The 17,694-nt window shown below is 46.2% G+C and overlaps 2 protein-coding genes across 3 annotated transcripts in view; both read left to right on the plus strand.

Moving 5' to 3' along the window:
* Window positions 1-9,210, plus strand: part of myh9b (myosin, heavy chain 9b, non-muscle) — a 30,594-nt gene extending 21,384 nt beyond the window's left edge. The window contains exons 22-41 of the mRNA XM_083676179.1: window positions 238-444; window positions 623-760; window positions 946-1,069; window positions 1,203-1,374; window positions 1,578-1,790; window positions 1,984-2,128; window positions 2,454-2,660; window positions 2,837-2,941; window positions 3,204-3,356; window positions 3,512-3,760; window positions 4,002-4,214; window positions 4,407-4,619; window positions 4,861-5,022; window positions 5,231-5,359; window positions 5,499-5,587; window positions 5,722-5,845; window positions 6,131-6,339; window positions 6,628-6,736; window positions 6,942-7,114; window positions 7,321-9,210. Coding sequence (XP_083532305.1) covers window positions 238-444; window positions 623-760; window positions 946-1,069; window positions 1,203-1,374; window positions 1,578-1,790; window positions 1,984-2,128; window positions 2,454-2,660; window positions 2,837-2,941; window positions 3,204-3,356; window positions 3,512-3,760; window positions 4,002-4,214; window positions 4,407-4,619; window positions 4,861-5,022; window positions 5,231-5,359; window positions 5,499-5,587; window positions 5,722-5,845; window positions 6,131-6,339; window positions 6,628-6,736; window positions 6,942-7,114; window positions 7,321-7,429 — 3,243 coding nt within the window. The 3' untranslated portion in view covers window positions 7,430-9,210. The remainder of the gene's footprint in view (window positions 1-237; window positions 445-622; window positions 761-945; window positions 1,070-1,202; window positions 1,375-1,577; window positions 1,791-1,983; window positions 2,129-2,453; window positions 2,661-2,836; window positions 2,942-3,203; window positions 3,357-3,511; window positions 3,761-4,001; window positions 4,215-4,406; window positions 4,620-4,860; window positions 5,023-5,230; window positions 5,360-5,498; window positions 5,588-5,721; window positions 5,846-6,130; window positions 6,340-6,627; window positions 6,737-6,941; window positions 7,115-7,320) is intronic.
* Window positions 9,211-9,468: 258 nt separating this feature from the next.
* Window positions 9,469-17,423, plus strand: slc25a38a (solute carrier family 25 member 38a). 2 transcript variants are annotated; one of them, XM_083676750.1, is made up of 8 exons: window positions 9,469-9,497; window positions 11,404-11,560; window positions 14,360-14,484; window positions 14,751-14,835; window positions 15,023-15,202; window positions 15,370-15,538; window positions 15,767-15,933; window positions 16,237-17,423. In XM_083676750.1, exons 2-8 carry the CDS (start codon window positions 11,546-11,548, stop codon window positions 16,357-16,359), a joined length of 864 nt encoding a protein of 287 aa, XP_083532876.1. In that variant the 5' UTR covers window positions 9,469-9,497; window positions 11,404-11,545; the 3' UTR covers window positions 16,360-17,423. The 2 variants fall into 2 exon arrangements, with proteins under 2 accessions (XP_083532876.1, XP_083532877.1); XM_083676751.1 differs by lacking the exon at window positions 9,469-9,497 and adding an exon at window positions 10,269-10,613.
* Window positions 17,424-17,694: the final 271 nt, after the last annotated feature.

The following is a 17,694-nucleotide window of genomic DNA, read 5'->3' on the forward strand; positions in this document are numbered from 1 at the left end:
GTTGGATCCCCTCATCACGGATAAGAAAACAGAAGCTTAGTAGTAAATGACGAATACATAGACGTGTTAGGTCTTTGTCTATTTTGTCTCTCAAAGCAATTCTACAACGTGCAATACGTTGTTCCAAATTGATAATGAAACCTTTCAGAATAAAGGTATGTCCCAAAGGGGATGTCGAGGATTGGGCAAGTAAGGAACTTGACTTCAGTAAATAACGTTTTCTCTGGTCGTCCCCAGCTGAGTGCTGAGAAGCTGGCCCTCCAGGAGCAGCTCCAGGCGGAGACAGAGCTGTGCGCCGAGGCTGAGGAGATGAGGTCCCGTCTGACTGCTAAGAAGCAGGAGCTGGAGGAGATCCTCCACGACCTGGAGGCCCGGGTGGAGGAGGAGGAGGAGCGCGCCAACCATCTCCAGACAGAAAAGAAGAAGATGCAGCAGAACATCACGGTAAGGGTGGACCACCTCTGTCATACACACACTCCCGTACACACACACACACCGTCAATAACATTGTTGTGGTGCGTAGTTAGGTCAATACAGTGCGTATACATGTACACCTCTACCACCGCCTGCGTGGTGCAGACATCCAGTACTAACTCTCTCCTCTGTGTGTGTGTCTCTCCAGGACCTGGAGCAGCAGCTGGATGAGGAGGAGGCTGCCAGGCAGAGGCTGCAGCTGGAGAAGGTCACCAGTGAGGCCAAGCTGAAGAAGATCGAGGACGAAGTCATGGTGCTGGATGACCAGAACAACAAACTCAACAAGGTCAGTAGGAGAACTAGGACTCATGCTGCACCTGCATGCTGCAACAATGGTAGGAGGATTAGAGAGGGACGATTTGGATGGATACCTTGAAAATAGTGTTGAGACTACACAGTATTAATACTCCAGTAATGGCGGTCAGTGTTGGTCTTGTCTAAACTCCTGGTTGTGTCCGTGTTGGCCCACAGGAGAAGAAGCTGATGGAGGAGAGGATCTCTGAGTTCACCACTAACCTGGCTGAGGAGGAGGAGAAGTCAAAGAGTCTGCAGAAACTCAAAAACAAACACGAGGCTATGATCACTGACCTGGAGGGTAGGTGGAACACACACACACACACCTACCATTCCCTCTCATGGAACCAACATCGTAACATTTTGTAAACTGATAAGCACCAAAAGAGCAATAATAATTCTTTTTTTCTCCTCCCTCCATCCCTCACACTCAGACCGCCTGCGGCGTGAGGAGAAGCAGCGTCAGGAGCTGGAGAAGAACAGGCGTAAGCTGGACGGAGACTCTGTGGAGCTCCACGACCAGATCGCTGAGCTGCAGGCCCAGATTGCTGAGCTCCGTGCCCAACTGGCCAAGAAGGAGGAGGAGCTCCAGGCAGCCCTGGCCAGGTGCGTGTGTGGCTAAAGCGTGTGTGTGTGTGTACTCGTGTACACTCATACACCCATTTGAGGACAAATGATAGATCGAAGAATTCACACATTTACCCCCAAATTAACCTCAGAGGCTACATCCCTCCATCATTGCCCTATACACCTCTACCAGTTTTCCTGTGTTATAAAACACCCTAAATTTCCTCCTTTCTCTCCCCCAGAATTGAGGAAGAGGCAGCCCAGAAGAACCTTGCCCAGAAGAAGATCCGTGAGTTGGAGGCGCAACTGTCTGAGCTGCAGGAGGATCTGGAGCTGGAGAGAGCGGCCCGCACCAAGGCTGAGAAACACCGCAGGGACCTGGGAGAGGAGCTGGAGGCTCTGAAGACTGAGCTAGAGGACACACTAGATTCCACGGCCGCCCAGCAGGAGCTCAGGTACTGACTGGGTCCATGAGCTCACAGTTACAGAGAAAGACACTATTAAACTGAAACTGTGACTCATTGCAAACTCGGGTGACGTATCGTGGATGCCTTGCATCAAATCAAATCTTTGTTGAGGACATTTTCCCGCAGCGTAACAGATAGGACGTTATGCTGAAACACCCTCTCCTTTTGTTCTCTCCGTCAGGACCAAGCGTGAGACGGAGGTGACCCAGCTGAAGAAGACCCTGGATGACGAGGCCAAAGTACATGAGGTGCAGGTGGTGGAGATGAGACAGAAACACAGCCAGGCCCTCGATGAGCTCAACGAGCAACTGGAGCAGTCCAAGAGAGTGAGTGACACACACCTGACGAAGACTTCTCTTTGAAGTCAAAACATGTTGTTTTGTTTGGTACAGCACTGGGGAGCATTGATATACTGTGTGCGTGCATTTTCTTTCTCTACATATTTTTTGTTTAACCTAGCACCAGTTATGTCAGCTATTTTGGGATAGCCTGTCAACTTCTTTGTACACACTCACTCACTCACTAAGGAGTTTCATTCGTACTTATGAATACATACAATACTATATAGCCACACACACCCTTTCCTATTATCTGCACATTACTGAACCACACCTGACTCCTTGTATTACTCTCCTCCCTCCCCCATCACAGAACAAGGTGTCTGTGGAGAAGACCAAGCAGGCCCTGGAGAGCGAGCGCAATGAGCTGGCCATCGAGCTCCAGACGCTGATGCAGGGCAAGGGGGAGTCCGAGCACCGCAGGAAGAAGGCAGAGGCCCAGGTTCAGGAGCTGCAGGTCAAACATGGAGAGAGCGAGCGCCAGAGGTTGGAACTGTTCGAGAGGGTGGCCAAGATGCAGGTACGATTCAGAATGACTGGCATCATTCCATTCATTATTGATTTATTGGACAATTTAAAGATACACACATACAGCCATATTATGCAAAGTTACTTATTTGATATGAACCAAATGATAAAGCATATATGAACTGTGGGTCTATATCCTTATCGGTTTGGTTCTTGTTTCTCTTCCAGACTGAGTTGGACAACGTCAACGGTATGCTCAGCGAGGTGGAGGGCAAGTCCATCAAAGCAAGCAAGGACTGCTCTGCTGTAGAGTCTCAGCTGCAGGATGCATCGGTACAGTACTTCTCTCTCTCTCCACACAAGCACTGAGTATTCAATATAAGACTTACTATAAACACCGTGTCAAGGTTATGTCTGAAAAAAATATGCTTTTTTGCCAGTGTGACAATTCTTGAAACGCACACTGAGTGCTTCACTGTCAGTCAGATATCAAGCCTATTTCCATTCACTGTACAGTGCCAGGTATGTTTTACTGCAGTAAAGCGTTGTTACTTTGCAAACTGTGACCATGGCCCCCTCTCTCTCTCCCCTATAGGAGTTGCTTCAGGAGGAGACTCGTCAGAAGCTGTCTCTCAACACTCGTCTCCGTCAGCTGGAGGATGAACAGAACGGCCTGAGAGAGCAGCTGGAGGAGGAAGAGGAGGGCAAGAGGAACGTGGAGAAGCAGCTCCAAACTGTGCAGGCTCAGGTAATGACACACAGAAAAACACACAATCAGCATACATCTCAGAATTAGATTAATACAAACAAGCACACTGTTAGATCTATTGTCATCACATTACATGAATCATATTGCTACGCCACAGCGTAAGTGTTTGAGTGACAGGCCCTCTCCCCCTATAGCTGACAGAGATGAAAAAGAAGGCGGAGCAGGAGGCCGGCTGTCTGGAGAACGCAGAGGAGTGTAGGAAGAGAGTGCAGAGGGACCTGGAGGGGGTCAACCAGCGTCTGGAGGAGAAGAACTCGGCCTTTGAGAAACTGGACAAGACCAAGACACGTCTGCAGCAGGAGCTGGATGACATGCTGGTGGACCAGGACCACCTCAGACAGATCGTCTCCAACCTGGAGAAGAAGCAGAAAAAGTTTGACCAGGTGAGTGTTGGTACTGTCACCAGGAGAAATGTCTTCTCCACTGTTGTTGAGAGAAATGCCACATTTAGACTCTCTCAAGCTTGAATAGTATGGCTTGTAGTGAAGAAGGGTTGACTATTTGATAAAGAATACTTGAAGAATACATTCACTCATTGGTTGAATTTGAAAGGCATTCAAATAACAATGTCTGTAGGTTAAGGTTAACCAAGATTTCTCCCCTCTCCCCCTGCTCTGTCTATAGATGCTGGCTGAGGAGAAGTCCATCTCAAGCCGCTACGCTGAGGAGCGTGACCGTGCCGAGGCTGAGGCCAGGGAGAAGGAGACCCGTGCCCTGGCACTGACCCGCGAGCTGGAGACCCTCATTGACATGAAGGACGAGATGGACCGCGCCAACAAGCTGCTCCGTGCAGAGATGGAGGACCTGGTCTCCTCCAAGGACGACGTCGGCAAGAGTGTAAGTGTGTGTGTGTGTGTGTGTCAGGGGTGAGGTGGCGGGAATGCTGATCACTTTGTTGGACAAGACTGTTGAATTGTTCTCCACTCACCTGTCAAATCCATTGTTGTTCTTCCACACTAGTACCATGTCTTGCCATTGCCCTCCTTTTACAATCCCGTGTTTTTCCCCTCCTTCTGCCCGTTCCTCCAGGTCCACGAGCTTGAGAAGTCGAAGCGTGGCACGGAGCAGCAGCTGGAGGAGGTGCGTACCCAGCTGGAGGAGCTGGAGGATGAGCTGCAGGCCACAGAGGACGCCAAGCTACGTCTGGAGGTCAACATGCAGGCCATGAAGGCCCAGTACGAGAGGGACCTGGCTGGACGTGACGAGATGGGTGAGGAGAAGAAGAGACAGCTGATCAAACAGGTACGCTAGCAGGCTACAGGCCACAGACACACTCTCACAGGGCTACTGAGCTCACCATGAGTATGTTGTTTAACTTCAGCAAATGTCCTGTTGTAGTTGTTAAATAGCTTTGCACATCTGGACTTCAACTCCAATAATGACCTGGTACAAAACTCTTTTGGCATACTGGTTCCGCTATTGATTTGGTTTTTACTTCCTATATGTAGTCCATAAAGTGAGAACATGTCTGTCTGCTCCTCAGGTTCGAGAGATGGAGATGGAGCTGGAGGATGAGAAGAAGCAGCGCTCTGTTGCCGTAGCGGGCCGTAAAAAGCTGGAGCTGGACCTGAAGGAGCTGGAGGCCGCCATTGACATGGCCAATAAGAACCGTGATGATGCTCTCAAGCAACTGAAGAAGCTGCAGGTAACTGTTGGTGTATCAGTGCTTATGAATGTCAGGTGCCACTTCCAATTACAGTAGTAGTACCGGTAGAGCTCTAGAGACACTCTGTTTTTTGTTTAAATGTTTTTTACTGTAGCCAAAATCTATTTATGCACACTTGTGCTGAGACTGTGTGGTTTTCTTTGCTGATTTTAACAATGTTATTAACATCCTCTCCTCTTTCTCTCAGGCCCAGATGAAGGAGCTGCTCAGGGAGCTGGAAGACACCCGTATGTCCAGAGACGAGATCCTGGCCCAGGCCAAGGAGAACGAGAAGAAGCTCAAGAGCATGGAGGCAGACATGATCCAGATGTCAGAGGTCAGTGTCTCTGTCTACCAAGTCTCAGTCTTATTCCAACTTTGTGTGTGGTCCAGACACACATGCACATATTGCTTGTTTGCTCTCAAACTTCACACGCGTGGTTCCTGACACACTCGTGGTTTACTGCTCGTCTTAGGAGCTAGCTGCTGCAGAGCGTGTGAAGAGACAGGCCCAGCAGGAGAGAGACGAGCTGCAGGATGAGATTAACAACCAGGCCGCCAAGAAGTAGGAGCCATTTTCTTCTTCTCTATGAGACCCCCTACTGCTGTTCATTTGTCTGTATATGCTGCTAATGACCAATCCTCCCCAACCGTCTTCCTATCTTCCATCCACCCGTCCCCCTCTCCCTCCATCCCCAGCTCCCTGATTGCTGAGGAGAAGAGGAGACTGGAGGCTCGTATCGCTCAGTTGGAGGAGGAGCTGGAGGAAGAGCAGTGCAACACTGAGCTAGTCAATGATAGGCTGAAGAGAGCCCTCCTGCAGGTAGGACAGCCAATGAGAAGAGTCATGTGGGAAGATGAGGGATGCCATTGGTGGACTGTTGAGTGAGAGGAATCAATCTGAAAAGATAATGGGGTGCAATGTAGTTGAGGTATGCAGCTTGGAAACACTGGGTGGTATAGTAATAATGATGGTAAAGTTTACCAGGCCACAAGACAGTATTTGACTGTATAGACCCTATCTCCATCTCTTTGTATGCATCTTATAAAGTTAAGGGGAATTAGATCATAAGGGTATTTAAGCTAACCCCTTGTCTCCCTGTGTCAGACTGACCAGATGAATGTGGAGATGGCAGCCGAGCGCAGTACCTCCCAGCGCCTGGAGGGAGCACGCTCCCAGCTGGAGCGCCAGAACAAGGAGCTGAAGCTGAAGCTGCAGGAGCTGGAGGGAACCGTCAAGAGCAAGTACAAGGCCTCTATCGCTGCCCTGGAGGCCAAGATTGCCCAGCTGGAGGAGCAGCTGGACATCGAGACCAGGTGAGACGGCCAGAAATGAGCCCCCTATGGCTCTACCTAGTCCTACCACCATGAACGTCAGTTCAGTTAAGTCTCTTAGCAGCCCTAGTTTCTTAGCATAGTGACCATATTTGGAATACCATAGCCCCATCTTGTGTCGTTGGCTGTGTATGTCAAGATTGCAAATGGCCTCCTTTTTTCGCTGCTTGAATAAGTGGTTTAGACAGTTAAGAGCAGTAGTAGCCATGGAGAAGCTGTGTAGAAGTCTCTCGTCCTCAAGTCTGACCCACGTGTTCCTGTCCATCTCAGGGAGAGGCAGCAGGCGTCCAAGCTGGTCCGACGCACAGAGAAGAAGCTGAAGGAGGTCATCCTCCAGGTGGACGACGAGAGACGCAACACGGAGCAGTACAAAGACCAGGTCAGGGTTTAAACCAACATCAACAATTTTACAATTTTACACCAGAGTATATGACTTTCTCCCTCTCTGCAACTCTAGTTTGAATAATGATACCATAATGGTTATGGATTAGATTTGAATAAAGCGTTTCAGTTTGTAACTCCCACTTGGGTTTGTGATTCGTTGGTGCCTAATCTTCGTGTTGTGTGTGTGTGCGCGCGCCCAGTCGGACAAGCTGAACTCTCGTATGAAGCAGCTGAAGAGGCAGCTGGAGGAGGCTGAGGAGGAGGCCCAGAGAGCCAACGCCAACCGCAGGAAACTGCAGAGGGAGCTGGAGGACGCCACCGAGTCAGCTGATGCCATGAACCGCGAAGTCAGCACCCTCAAGAGCAAGCTCAGGTGTGTATTCTCCTCACCTGACACCTGAACTTTGCTGGTTTCCCAGACACCGATAAAGATTCTCTGTGGAAAGTCCCATTGGGTCTAGGATTAGTCTGGGACTAGTTAATTTGTCCAAGAGACTGCTCTATACGGTCCCTCATCTCATCAATACTTCCCAAATCCCGTCACTCCTTGGTAACTGATTGGTGCTGTTTGTGTTCCAGACGAGGAGACCTCCCCTTCACCATGCGCCGCATCGTCAGCCGCGCTGGCATCGAGAGCGACGAGGAGAGCGAGCCCAAGAGCGAGACCCCCGAGCCCAAGCCTGAATGAAAAGCCACAGTGCCCCCTGCTGTCTGTAGTATTGAACTGCAACATGAACACACATTCACATACTGAAACAGAGACAGAGACACACACTGACATTTACAGAGGGACACAAACATCATGATACTGTATGATTAAGAGGCAGGGAATAGGCTGTTTCTTCGCAGCTAGACCCGATGACAGTCTCACAGAACCCTATGAGGAGATTGATTGGTTGACAATCTATGTACACCGAATATACACAAGCCAATACAACATGAACCTTCCGACAATCAACACGCTGACATACATGTAAACTCATGCATTCATACATACTTGTGGGCCAAATTTCTTTTCTCATGCTTCATTTTTCATTCTCTGGGAAAACAAAAGAAATATGAATGATATTTTTGTAAGGAAACATTCCAATTATAATAGTCCTGTTTCAGGATCTATTTTTCTAACTGAAGAAAAGAAAGGAAAGCAAAGTATAAATAAATGAAGAAAAGATTACTCGAAGGGGACCAAAGTAATATCGCAATCTATAGATTTGTATTTTATTCTAAAGTTTTTATAACGGTTAAGTATGAAAAGTACTACATGTTTATTATGGCTCCTGCTCGCTCTCTCGCCTCCATTTATAATCGAGGTGTATGTGCTCGTTGTACGGTATTAATTTAGCTGCGCGTAGTACTTGTCACGTGAATGTGCTTTTGGGCTTAATAATTCGATAGATTTGATGCATTTAACACACACATTAAATAAGAGAGACAAAGTACACAACACCACACACACACACACACACATGCACAATTGGAGACTCGCATTATAATGTAAAGACATTTGCTGAAATTGAGTATTTTTGCACTGAGATATAGAAGACTCTGGATTGGATATGATGGTAAACCACTGCATTGGTGCATTAAATTGAGACATTGATAGAAAGGACAGATGCGCCTCATACAAAACAAGATGTAAGAGTAACCGTGTGCATGCTCGTATGCACACACACACCAACACACACACACACTAAAGCCTTAAATACAGTTAAATTCTGTTCAAGGTTGATGTTTTTTTTTTCTTTCTGGATCCATGTATTGATTTTTTTTTTATATGCATTTCTTTACTACTATCAATGTTTTTATTGATGCGCAGGGCAAAGCTAACAGGGTGGTGGGGTGGTTTAGTATTACTCACGGCACACACTGTATTCTCAGGGCACTGCTTGGCGGGGGTACAGGTGAAGGGTTAACAGACCAATGGGAGTCAGCTGGAGGGGAGACTCACTTCTACCCAGATTAAAGGGCTTGGTTTAGTATTACAGCAGCAGTCTTTTACATCACACACACACACACACACACACACACACCATGTCCTTAATGGACCATTTTCTCTTATTAGAAATAAAAAAAGATGGAGTGGGTATGCTCCCTGTTGAAATGCCTGGCCAGGTATTTAAAAGACCACATGTTTGAAGGATAGTGTGTGTGTGTGTAGTAGAGTGATGGTGCTGTAGGTCTGGGCATGACCTATGACCCCCGCAGGCTGTGCTCAGGGGTGGCTTTTTCGCTCACACTGCTGGGAAGTGAGAGGAATTTGTTATTATTGATGATGATGGATAACAGATAAAGGATCACTCTCTCTTTCTCTCACACTTAGAAGCAAAAAAAAAAAAGATATGAAAAAAAAAACTTCCTTAATTTTTGTACTGTTCATTTTCTCGGCTTCAGCTCTGGAAATGAAGTCTTGAGAGACGAGTTGTGAATTGTTGGTATTATTGCAATAAAAGATGGCTTTCTAAACTGCTACCAATGACTGCTGAGACTTGATTTCTTTTGACAAGGGTTAGGGTTTGTGTTTGTGTTGTGGTGTTTACTGCAATGCTCAAAGACTGTCTCTGCAGGTCTTTGCCATCAAACAGTGTTGCAGTCTTGCATTCTTTGCTACAGTTTCATACATCATCACAAGAGGGCACTATTGACTCTTTGAATGGTACCCACATCACCCCCTAGGGACAAGCGGAGCATGATAATGTAACAAGTTTAAACCGGTTATCACATTGGCCAGAAACTGTCAACAAGGATGAACAATTTGGGTGAGAGCCTTTTGATTTGTTTTCATATTTAATTTCAACAGTGATTGGCCTATATAGGCGATATAATTTATAATTGTATAGTCCTCAAGTGAACACATTTGTACAAATAGACTTAGGACTATTACTTGTTTCTAATATGGAACAATAGTTTATATGAATATTAGATGCTTCCATGGGGCATATTCTGTCCATTTCCCAGTCAAACTTTGCCTTCGATATTCTCAATGTCTGTGTTAGACATGTTTGGATACATACATAAAGGTAAGATGTCTGATAACTAATTGAACATGAATAAATGTTATACTTATTGTATTCCCTTGGTTAATGGTTTACATCCTGGAAATGTAAAAAAAAAAAAAAAATCTCTAATCTTTAATAAACTGTCTGTACTACAAAGGCTACATCCTGCCTTTGAATAGGCTACAATAACATTTTTACGAATTCATATACACGTTATTGCACAACTGATAAACATGTATTTTCGGTGTTCCGCTGGGTCTTCGGGCAATGTCAGTTAATTTGGTACGAAGTTGTATTGTCTTTGCCTCATCGGAATTTGAAACATTTAATATAGGCCTACAGAACTTTTACAGATGTTACTTTGTAAGGAATATGTTACTAGGTCAGGCGTATTGGCCAATCAGCAGCCAGCAAGTTTCGTGGTTCGGCTGTACTTTAAGGATGTCCTGTACAACCAGTTACGAGGTCGCATTGTGTCACTTTAAAATTGGAACTGACCGGTTCATCTTCATTACAAAGAAAAGAGTGGTTACTTAATCCTACATCAAGGGTAGCTGGAGCCTCCGGTCGTTACATTGTTGCAGTGTCTCAACCCTCTCGCTTTTGCAGAGCTCTTACATTTTTCAGATTACGTAGTAATCTATGTAGCCTTTTTTTAGGAAGAGCAGAAACTAGACGCCGACTATGTCGCTGACGGGACAGTCTTTATTGAATTAGCTGAAGAATTCTAAAAACAGAATTGTTCGTGGACAGATTGAAACATTGTCGCCTAAGCAATTTGCCGACATCAGGAGTGTTCTCTAAATTTGGCCACAGTTTGCAGTGACCACGAGATGACTTTCCATTATTGGTCCTCCTAGAGTTTGAAGAGACAGGGTAAGTTACTGTAGACTTTATTGACCAAAAAGTATTTTCATAAAACCAGCAGCAAATTAATCACCATTGAATAGATGCAATGTTTTTTTATTTTTTATTTTTTTTTATTTATTTTATGTCAATGTGTAATTGTAGGCTAAAGGATGATGGTCTTCTATCTCTCCTGGTTAGAATTCCAGATTGAGCATGTTAATTCATGACATCATTCTTAAATCTAGTGTGAAACCTGTAAATTATATTTCTATTGATAACTTTTTATTCATGTTGTAGTTGTAAGGGTGATTGGTGTGTCAAAAGATAAGTGTCATTTACCACACAGACCTCAACCAATTGTAACATCTATGAAGTGTCACATTTTTAGCAATAGGTCTATTGTGCTCAGTCATAAAATTATTATTAAGCTCTGCTTGAGTGCGCAGACACACTTACACACTCACACACACACACACACACACACACACGTGCAGTGATAAGGGTGCATGCTTTTTGAATATACTGGGATTATGATCTTTTATGAGTTAATGGGTAACTGTGTGTAATGTTTGGTCTGAAATGGGAGCCATAGTGTGGGTCAGGTGATGTCCCGCATTAGGTCTGTGGTGAGTGTCCCAAGCCCCCTCAGTCTACCAGTCAGTGTAGGAGGCACCAGTTCTCTACTACGAGCTGTAAGATTAACCCCCTGTGACATTCTGTATCTTCATTGAAATGTTCTGGCTGTGTTCTGTAATGGTAGGTGTTGTAGAGGTGAAATGTCAATGATTTAACTCTTCACTTGTTATCTCTTATCCAGGAGCTCTGTGGGAAAGTAACTGAGGACAGCAGCAGATAAAGGACTAAGCCGGCAGAGATAGAAAAAGGAGACTCATTTGATTCATTCTAAAGGCAACGCTATTGGATTGGAGTTCCCTTTCATCCATCTCTTCATAAGAACCATGGAACTCTCACTGGTGAGTGGAATAACTTGTGAATAGATATTTTTGGGCCTTTTCAACCGTTGGGTTACTATGCAGGCATTGCATCACTTACAGTTATTGGATATCCAGCCTTTTCTATTAGGTTGGAACAATACAATAATACTAGTATATTTCAGTGACTGTTTGATACTGTATGATATTGTGAGTGTATGTTAGTATGTTTGTACAGTCACCGGCCACTTTATTAGGTACACCTTGCTAGTACTGGGTTGGACCCCCTTTTGTAGCCCATCTGCTTCAAGGTTCGACGTGTTGTGCGTTCAGAGATGGTCTTCTGCATACCTTGATTGTAATGAGTGGGTATTTGAGTTACTGTTGCCTTTCTATCATCTCGAACCAGTCTGGCCATTCTCCTCTGACCTCTGGCATCAACAAGGCATTTTCGCCCAGAGAACTGCCGCTCACTGGATATTTTCTCTTTTCCGTACCATTCTCTGTAAACCCTAGAGATGGTTGTGTGTGCGTGAAAATCCCAGTAGATCAGCAGTTTCTGAAATACTCAGACCAGCCCGTCTGGCACCAACAACCATGCCACATTCAAAGTCACTTAAATCACCTTTCTTCCCCATTCTGATGCTCGGTTTGAACTTCAGCAGGTCGTCTTGACCATGTCTACATGCCTAAATGCATTGTAAATGCTCTCCCTCTCTCTCTCTTACTACGCACTTTCTCAGTCTGTTGTTTTGAAAGTGGACCACAACAATTCTAGAATGTTCAACATGTCTGTCAGGATTCCAAGTTCCCTATTGCTCTTAAGTGGGTCAAACCCCTCAGTGCCACCTTAAATCTCAGATGACTTGCCAAACCTTCGGCAAGGTTGAGCCAAGCCTCCACTGTGCCAACACTGCCATTGGCCGACCGGCACTAGTGGCAGTGGTCTGTTGCAATAGCTCCCTGCCGCCCTCCTTTAGGGAGGGGCAGGGAAATGAGGAGAAAGGAGGGTGGGCAGGGTTGTGGGTTCAAGTCCAAGAGAAGGAACGCAGGTGAAAGGCTCAGTGTGGATCATTCTGCTGAGGGAAGCAATGTACTTTACTGTGGTGTTATATCACGGTACATGGTACACCTAATTTGGCACTTGAGTCCGTGCCCAATGACATGCAAATAATGGGACACTGGCATAACTTTACACACAATTTACAGGTTTTACTATAGTTTGTAGATTAAGGTGTGATTATAGCCCAAAGTCAGCACAGACCCTAGTACACTAACGTTGAATACACAAATGTGCACTTGCACACAACATACTGACACTCACATAAGTACATACACACACATGTATACATCCAGTGTATGACCCATGGCATTTCACAGAGATGCACATTCACTGGAAGCAGAGAGAGAGAGAGCGAGAGAGAGCGAGAGGGTGAGAGGGCGCGCGAGAGAGAGAGAGCGAGAGAGAGAGAGAGAGCGAGAGCGCTGCTTTGTGAAAGGAGGCTGAGGCAGAAAGAGAAGTGGAGCTTAGAGCGAAATGGAGAGAGAGATGGAGGCTTTTGCCCAAACAACACACTGTTCATAACGGCCCAGCCATAAAGGAAATAGGGAAATGCAAGAAAAACAAGATCCACCACTGAAATCAACCTGTAGCCTGGGGAAGGTAGGAGGCATAAGAGGAGAGGAGTGTGTGAGTGTGGAGAGGAGTGTGTGAGTGTGGAGAGGAGTGTGTGAGTGTGGAGAGGAGTGTGTGAGTGTGGAGAGGAGTGTGTGAGTGTGGAGAGGAGTGTGTGAGTGTGGAGAGGAGTGTGTGAGTGTGTTGGAACGACCGATATCTCTGCTGTGCTTATCTATAATCCTAACATATAGAAATGGAAATTACTGCGTACGCGTGATATGGTTCTGCTTTTGCTGTCTGTTTTTTAAGTCGATGTTCGTGTGGGGGGGCAGATTGTGTGTGGTACAAATCATGCGAATTATGATAACGCATATCCGATTCAGGGTGACGCTTCCCGGGAGGTTGAGAGTGCGCGTGTGTTCATATGTGGATGCGTATGAGTTTCTATCTTTTCTCACTGTGATCCCATGTACATGTCACATCCCTCACCTTTCCGTCATGGCTGGTGTGAGTGATTGTGTCTGATGTCTTTTGTGTTTTGATTTACTACTATTTGACATATATATAAATGTATGATGGAATGTTCAGCTTACGTTAGTGCTTAGTCTGTGCTTCGTCCTGTATGTCTCACAGCTCACATTTCTCACACTGCGTTACTCTCCATCATGTAAATCATCATCATGTACAGTAGACATGTTGCGCCTACGGCACTCACTCACTAAAGGGCACCCTACCGTGACTGGTGTGAAATCTGTGTAGACTCTCCCTTCCTCTCTCCCTCCCCCCCTCTCTCCCTCCCCCTCACTCTAGTACAAATGTCCTACTGGGCCAGGAGAAGATGACAGTCTTTTTAAGCAGAAAACAGAAGGGGGGGTCAGGGCCTTGAAGGTGTTAGGACCGGGCTGGACATTTTTCATGTCAGGATGAAGGATGTCCCTCTGTTATAGAGGAGAAGTGGGGCTGTAGGGGAGCTGTGTGTTCTGTGACCAACGTTTTGGTGGACGTGATACTAAGAGAGGGGGGCTGATGTGTGGATTTGTTTTTGTTGTTGTTTTGATTTGTATTGGTTTGTTTTGTGTCTGTTTTTTTGTTTTCTATAAAGGCAAGGTGTGCCACCATGTACATATGTACCATTCATTAATAAGGTGTGTTAAAACTCCAACTCTCTCCAAACCCTTCCTTCCCTCCCTCCCTCCCTCCCTCCCTCCTTCCCTCCCTTCCAGGCTCACCCAGCTCTCAAAGCCTTCATGTGTGGCTCCCTGAGTGGCACCTGCTCCACCCTGCTGTTCCAGCCCTTGGACCTGGTCAAGACCCGCCTGCAGACATTACATACCAACATGCAGCCTGGGTGAGTAGGCTACTAGGCACCACATTACACTGTTGGCTGGTATGCTGATTAGTCTTAACTGAATGGAATTTGAAGAGTCATGTGTAGACCTATCATGCTGGTTACACATGATCAGAGTTAGCTAAATCAGAGCAACGTCGTTCCTTAATGTCTTTACTTTATGAATTACTTTAGTACGGAATTACTTGTGCATTCTTGTGTGTCAACGTGTAATTTCTCTCTCTCTCTCTCTCTCTCTCTCTCTCTCCCCCCCCCCCCTCCCTCAGCTCTGCGAGAGTGGGGATGGTAACTGTGTTCCTGAGCGTAGTGCGGACCGAGAAGCTGCTGGGACTGTGGAAGGGAATTTCACCGGTGAGAAAACCCCTCTTTCATGAAAACAGTCACAGACACACACACACACTACACTACACACACGCACACACAAACAAACACGCACACGCACACACAGACACACACACACACACACACACACACACACACACACACACACACACACACACACACTGACAGCCTGTCTCCTGTGTGTTCCCCCTCTCAGTCGTTTGTGCGGACCATCCCTGGCGTAGGGATCTACTTCAGCACCTACTTCTCCCTGAAGCAGCACTTCTTCCTGGAGAAGAACCCTGGGCCCATGGAGGCGGTGCTGCTGGGAGCTGGGGCCAGGACGGTGGCAGGCCTCTTCATGCTGCCCGTCACCGTCATCAAGACTCGCTTTGAGGTACGCAAGCAGAGGGAGGGCTAGGGTGGCAGTGGAGCTGGAGGAAACCTTTTTTTGGGATAGATTAGTTTTCAGGTGTACTATATAAAGCGTCAGGACTGTGTAGAATAGGAAGTGAGCACGATACAGTCAGTGTGTGTCATGTTGTTTGTGTTGTCGTGTTCCAGAGCGGGAAGTATAACTACGGGAGCGTGGCGGGGGCCCTGCGCAGCGTGTGCCAGACGGAGGGACCCAGGGCTCTGTTCTCAGGCCTGACCGCCACCCTCCTCAGAGACGCTCCCTTCTCTGGCATCTACGTCATGTTCTACAGCCAGGCCAAGAGCGCTCTGCCGCAGGGTCAGTATCAGCAACACAGGACACATACACACACACGCTGAACTTTTCATGCACTAGACCCCAGCCCTATTTGATCATTTCTAAGAATCTGTATGAGGACACCAAAAGAAAAACAAGGAGTGCTATGAACTGTATGTTCCTTTCGTGGGACATATCCATTTAGCTAGGAACTGTTTGGTGTGGAGATGTTAAGAGTGTGTCTCTCTCTCTCTGTGTTCCCTCTCTCAGAGATCAGCATGTCTACCTACGCGCCCGTGGCTAACTTCAGCTGTGGCATCATGGCTGGGGTGTTAGCCTCCCTGCTCACCCAGCCGGCCGATGTCGTCAAAACCCACATCCAAATCAGCCCGCACCTGTACAAGAGGACCTCCGACGCCGTGAGATACATCTACACGGTAACTATCTCTCTCTCTCTCTCTCTCTCCGGGTTTCATTAAGTACAGCACTGTATGCTTAGGGTTAGAACACTGCTGTGTTCATCAGTATACTGACATTGATCCTATGTGGGTCAGGTTAGACTAAGTCTAAGTCTACTCTAGATATAAGATGTCTGCATATTGCCCTCTTGATGTGCTTAACCCACACTGGTATATCATCACATGGATGATTGATTTGACATGTGCCTCTCGGCCTTCCTTTCTCTCTCTCTCTCTCTCTCTCTCTCTCTCTCTCTCTGTCTCTCTCTCTCTCTCTCTCAGGAGCACGGGTTGCAAGGGTTCTTCCGGGGCGGAGTGCCGCGGTCTCTGAGGCGGACCATGATGGCTGCCATGGCGTGGACGATCTACGAGCAGATGATGTCCCATGTGGGGCTCAAGTCGTGAGGAGAAGTGACGACGAGACATGAGGAACGGAACGTGTCAGAGAGAGAGAGAGAGAGAGCCGGAGAGAGAGACAGAGAGAGAGAAACAGTCAAGTCACTGAAGGAGGAGGCCCAAGCATTACAGTGAAGAGGAGTGCACTGGAAGAGGCTGCTGTTATGGTGATTGTGTCTTAATAAAGCTTAGTCAGAGTGTGCCAATGGACCGAAACACACTGACTTATTCTGCCGTATAACACCAGCTATGCTGGCAGCTTGGTTGAACGAATGCAGAGATACGATGCCCCAATAACTGGCATTGTGCATCATCCATGGTACGACAGAGAAACAAGGAGGACTAATTGTTTTTATAAGATATCAGTATCTTTGACTGAATTGTGGTTGAGGTACAGGAATAATAGTTTTGCATTGCACAATATTTAAGTCGACTGTCTTTCGTATGTTTTTCTATGTGGGGCGACACTGAACAAGGCTTTCTTAAGCTGCTTTAGACTACTCTCAAGATCCTATGTTGCACTATAAGTAGTATAGTATTTTTGATCCCTAATTAACCACTTGACCCCCCATTTACACATGCTGTATGAGTCACTCCAGGCTTGAGGAGTACAGTTTGTGTCCCGCTGTAGCATTCTTTAATGTTAGGTTCCTGGTCTACATGTCTATATAACTGCAGGCAAAAACACTCATGACTTAGCATGCTAGTCTGGTTAAGCTCATTTGCTATGAATGCACTTTAACTACAAGAGTTCTGTAGTAAAACGTGGAGCTTCAGTAGGATGGAAACCGTGGAGTGTCTCATGTATCTATATTGTAGTGGTTTGGGAGTCTGTTTGCCTGTCCTATGTGCCAAATGATGGCCTCTGTATCAAGATATTTTATTCTGGCTGCGATGTTGTAACATAAAATAAGCTGTGCTTGCTGTCCTTTTGAGCTGTACAGTTGATTTGCCTTAAGATGGTATTATAATTTTGTGGTTTTTTGATATCATTATTACTGTCAATAATATTGTATGGTAAATATGCTGTTATTTTATGTTTTTTGTAAAGAAAATGAATAAAATTATATTGGTATCTATCATGATTACTCTAGTGTTTATTTTACAAGGGTCTGTGCAATGTGTTTACCGTATATGTAATGCGTTTTTGCACACCCTCTCCCCACTGTTTCTCCCCTCCCTTCTCTTTCTCTCTCTCTCTCTCTCTCTCTCTCTCTCTCTCTCTCTCTCTCTCTCAAGTTCTACAGAAAGTGACAGGGCTGCCTTAGGGCACTGAAACCATGGTGTCTTTCGAGATAGCTGAAATTACACTTGATATAGTGAATCCTGGCTGAGGCAGAGGGG

This window comes from Argentina silus (assembly GCF_951799395.1).
Source record: "Argentina silus genome assembly, chromosome: 9".
Taxonomy (NCBI): Eukaryota; Metazoa; Chordata; class Actinopteri; order Argentiniformes; family Argentinidae; genus Argentina; species Argentina silus.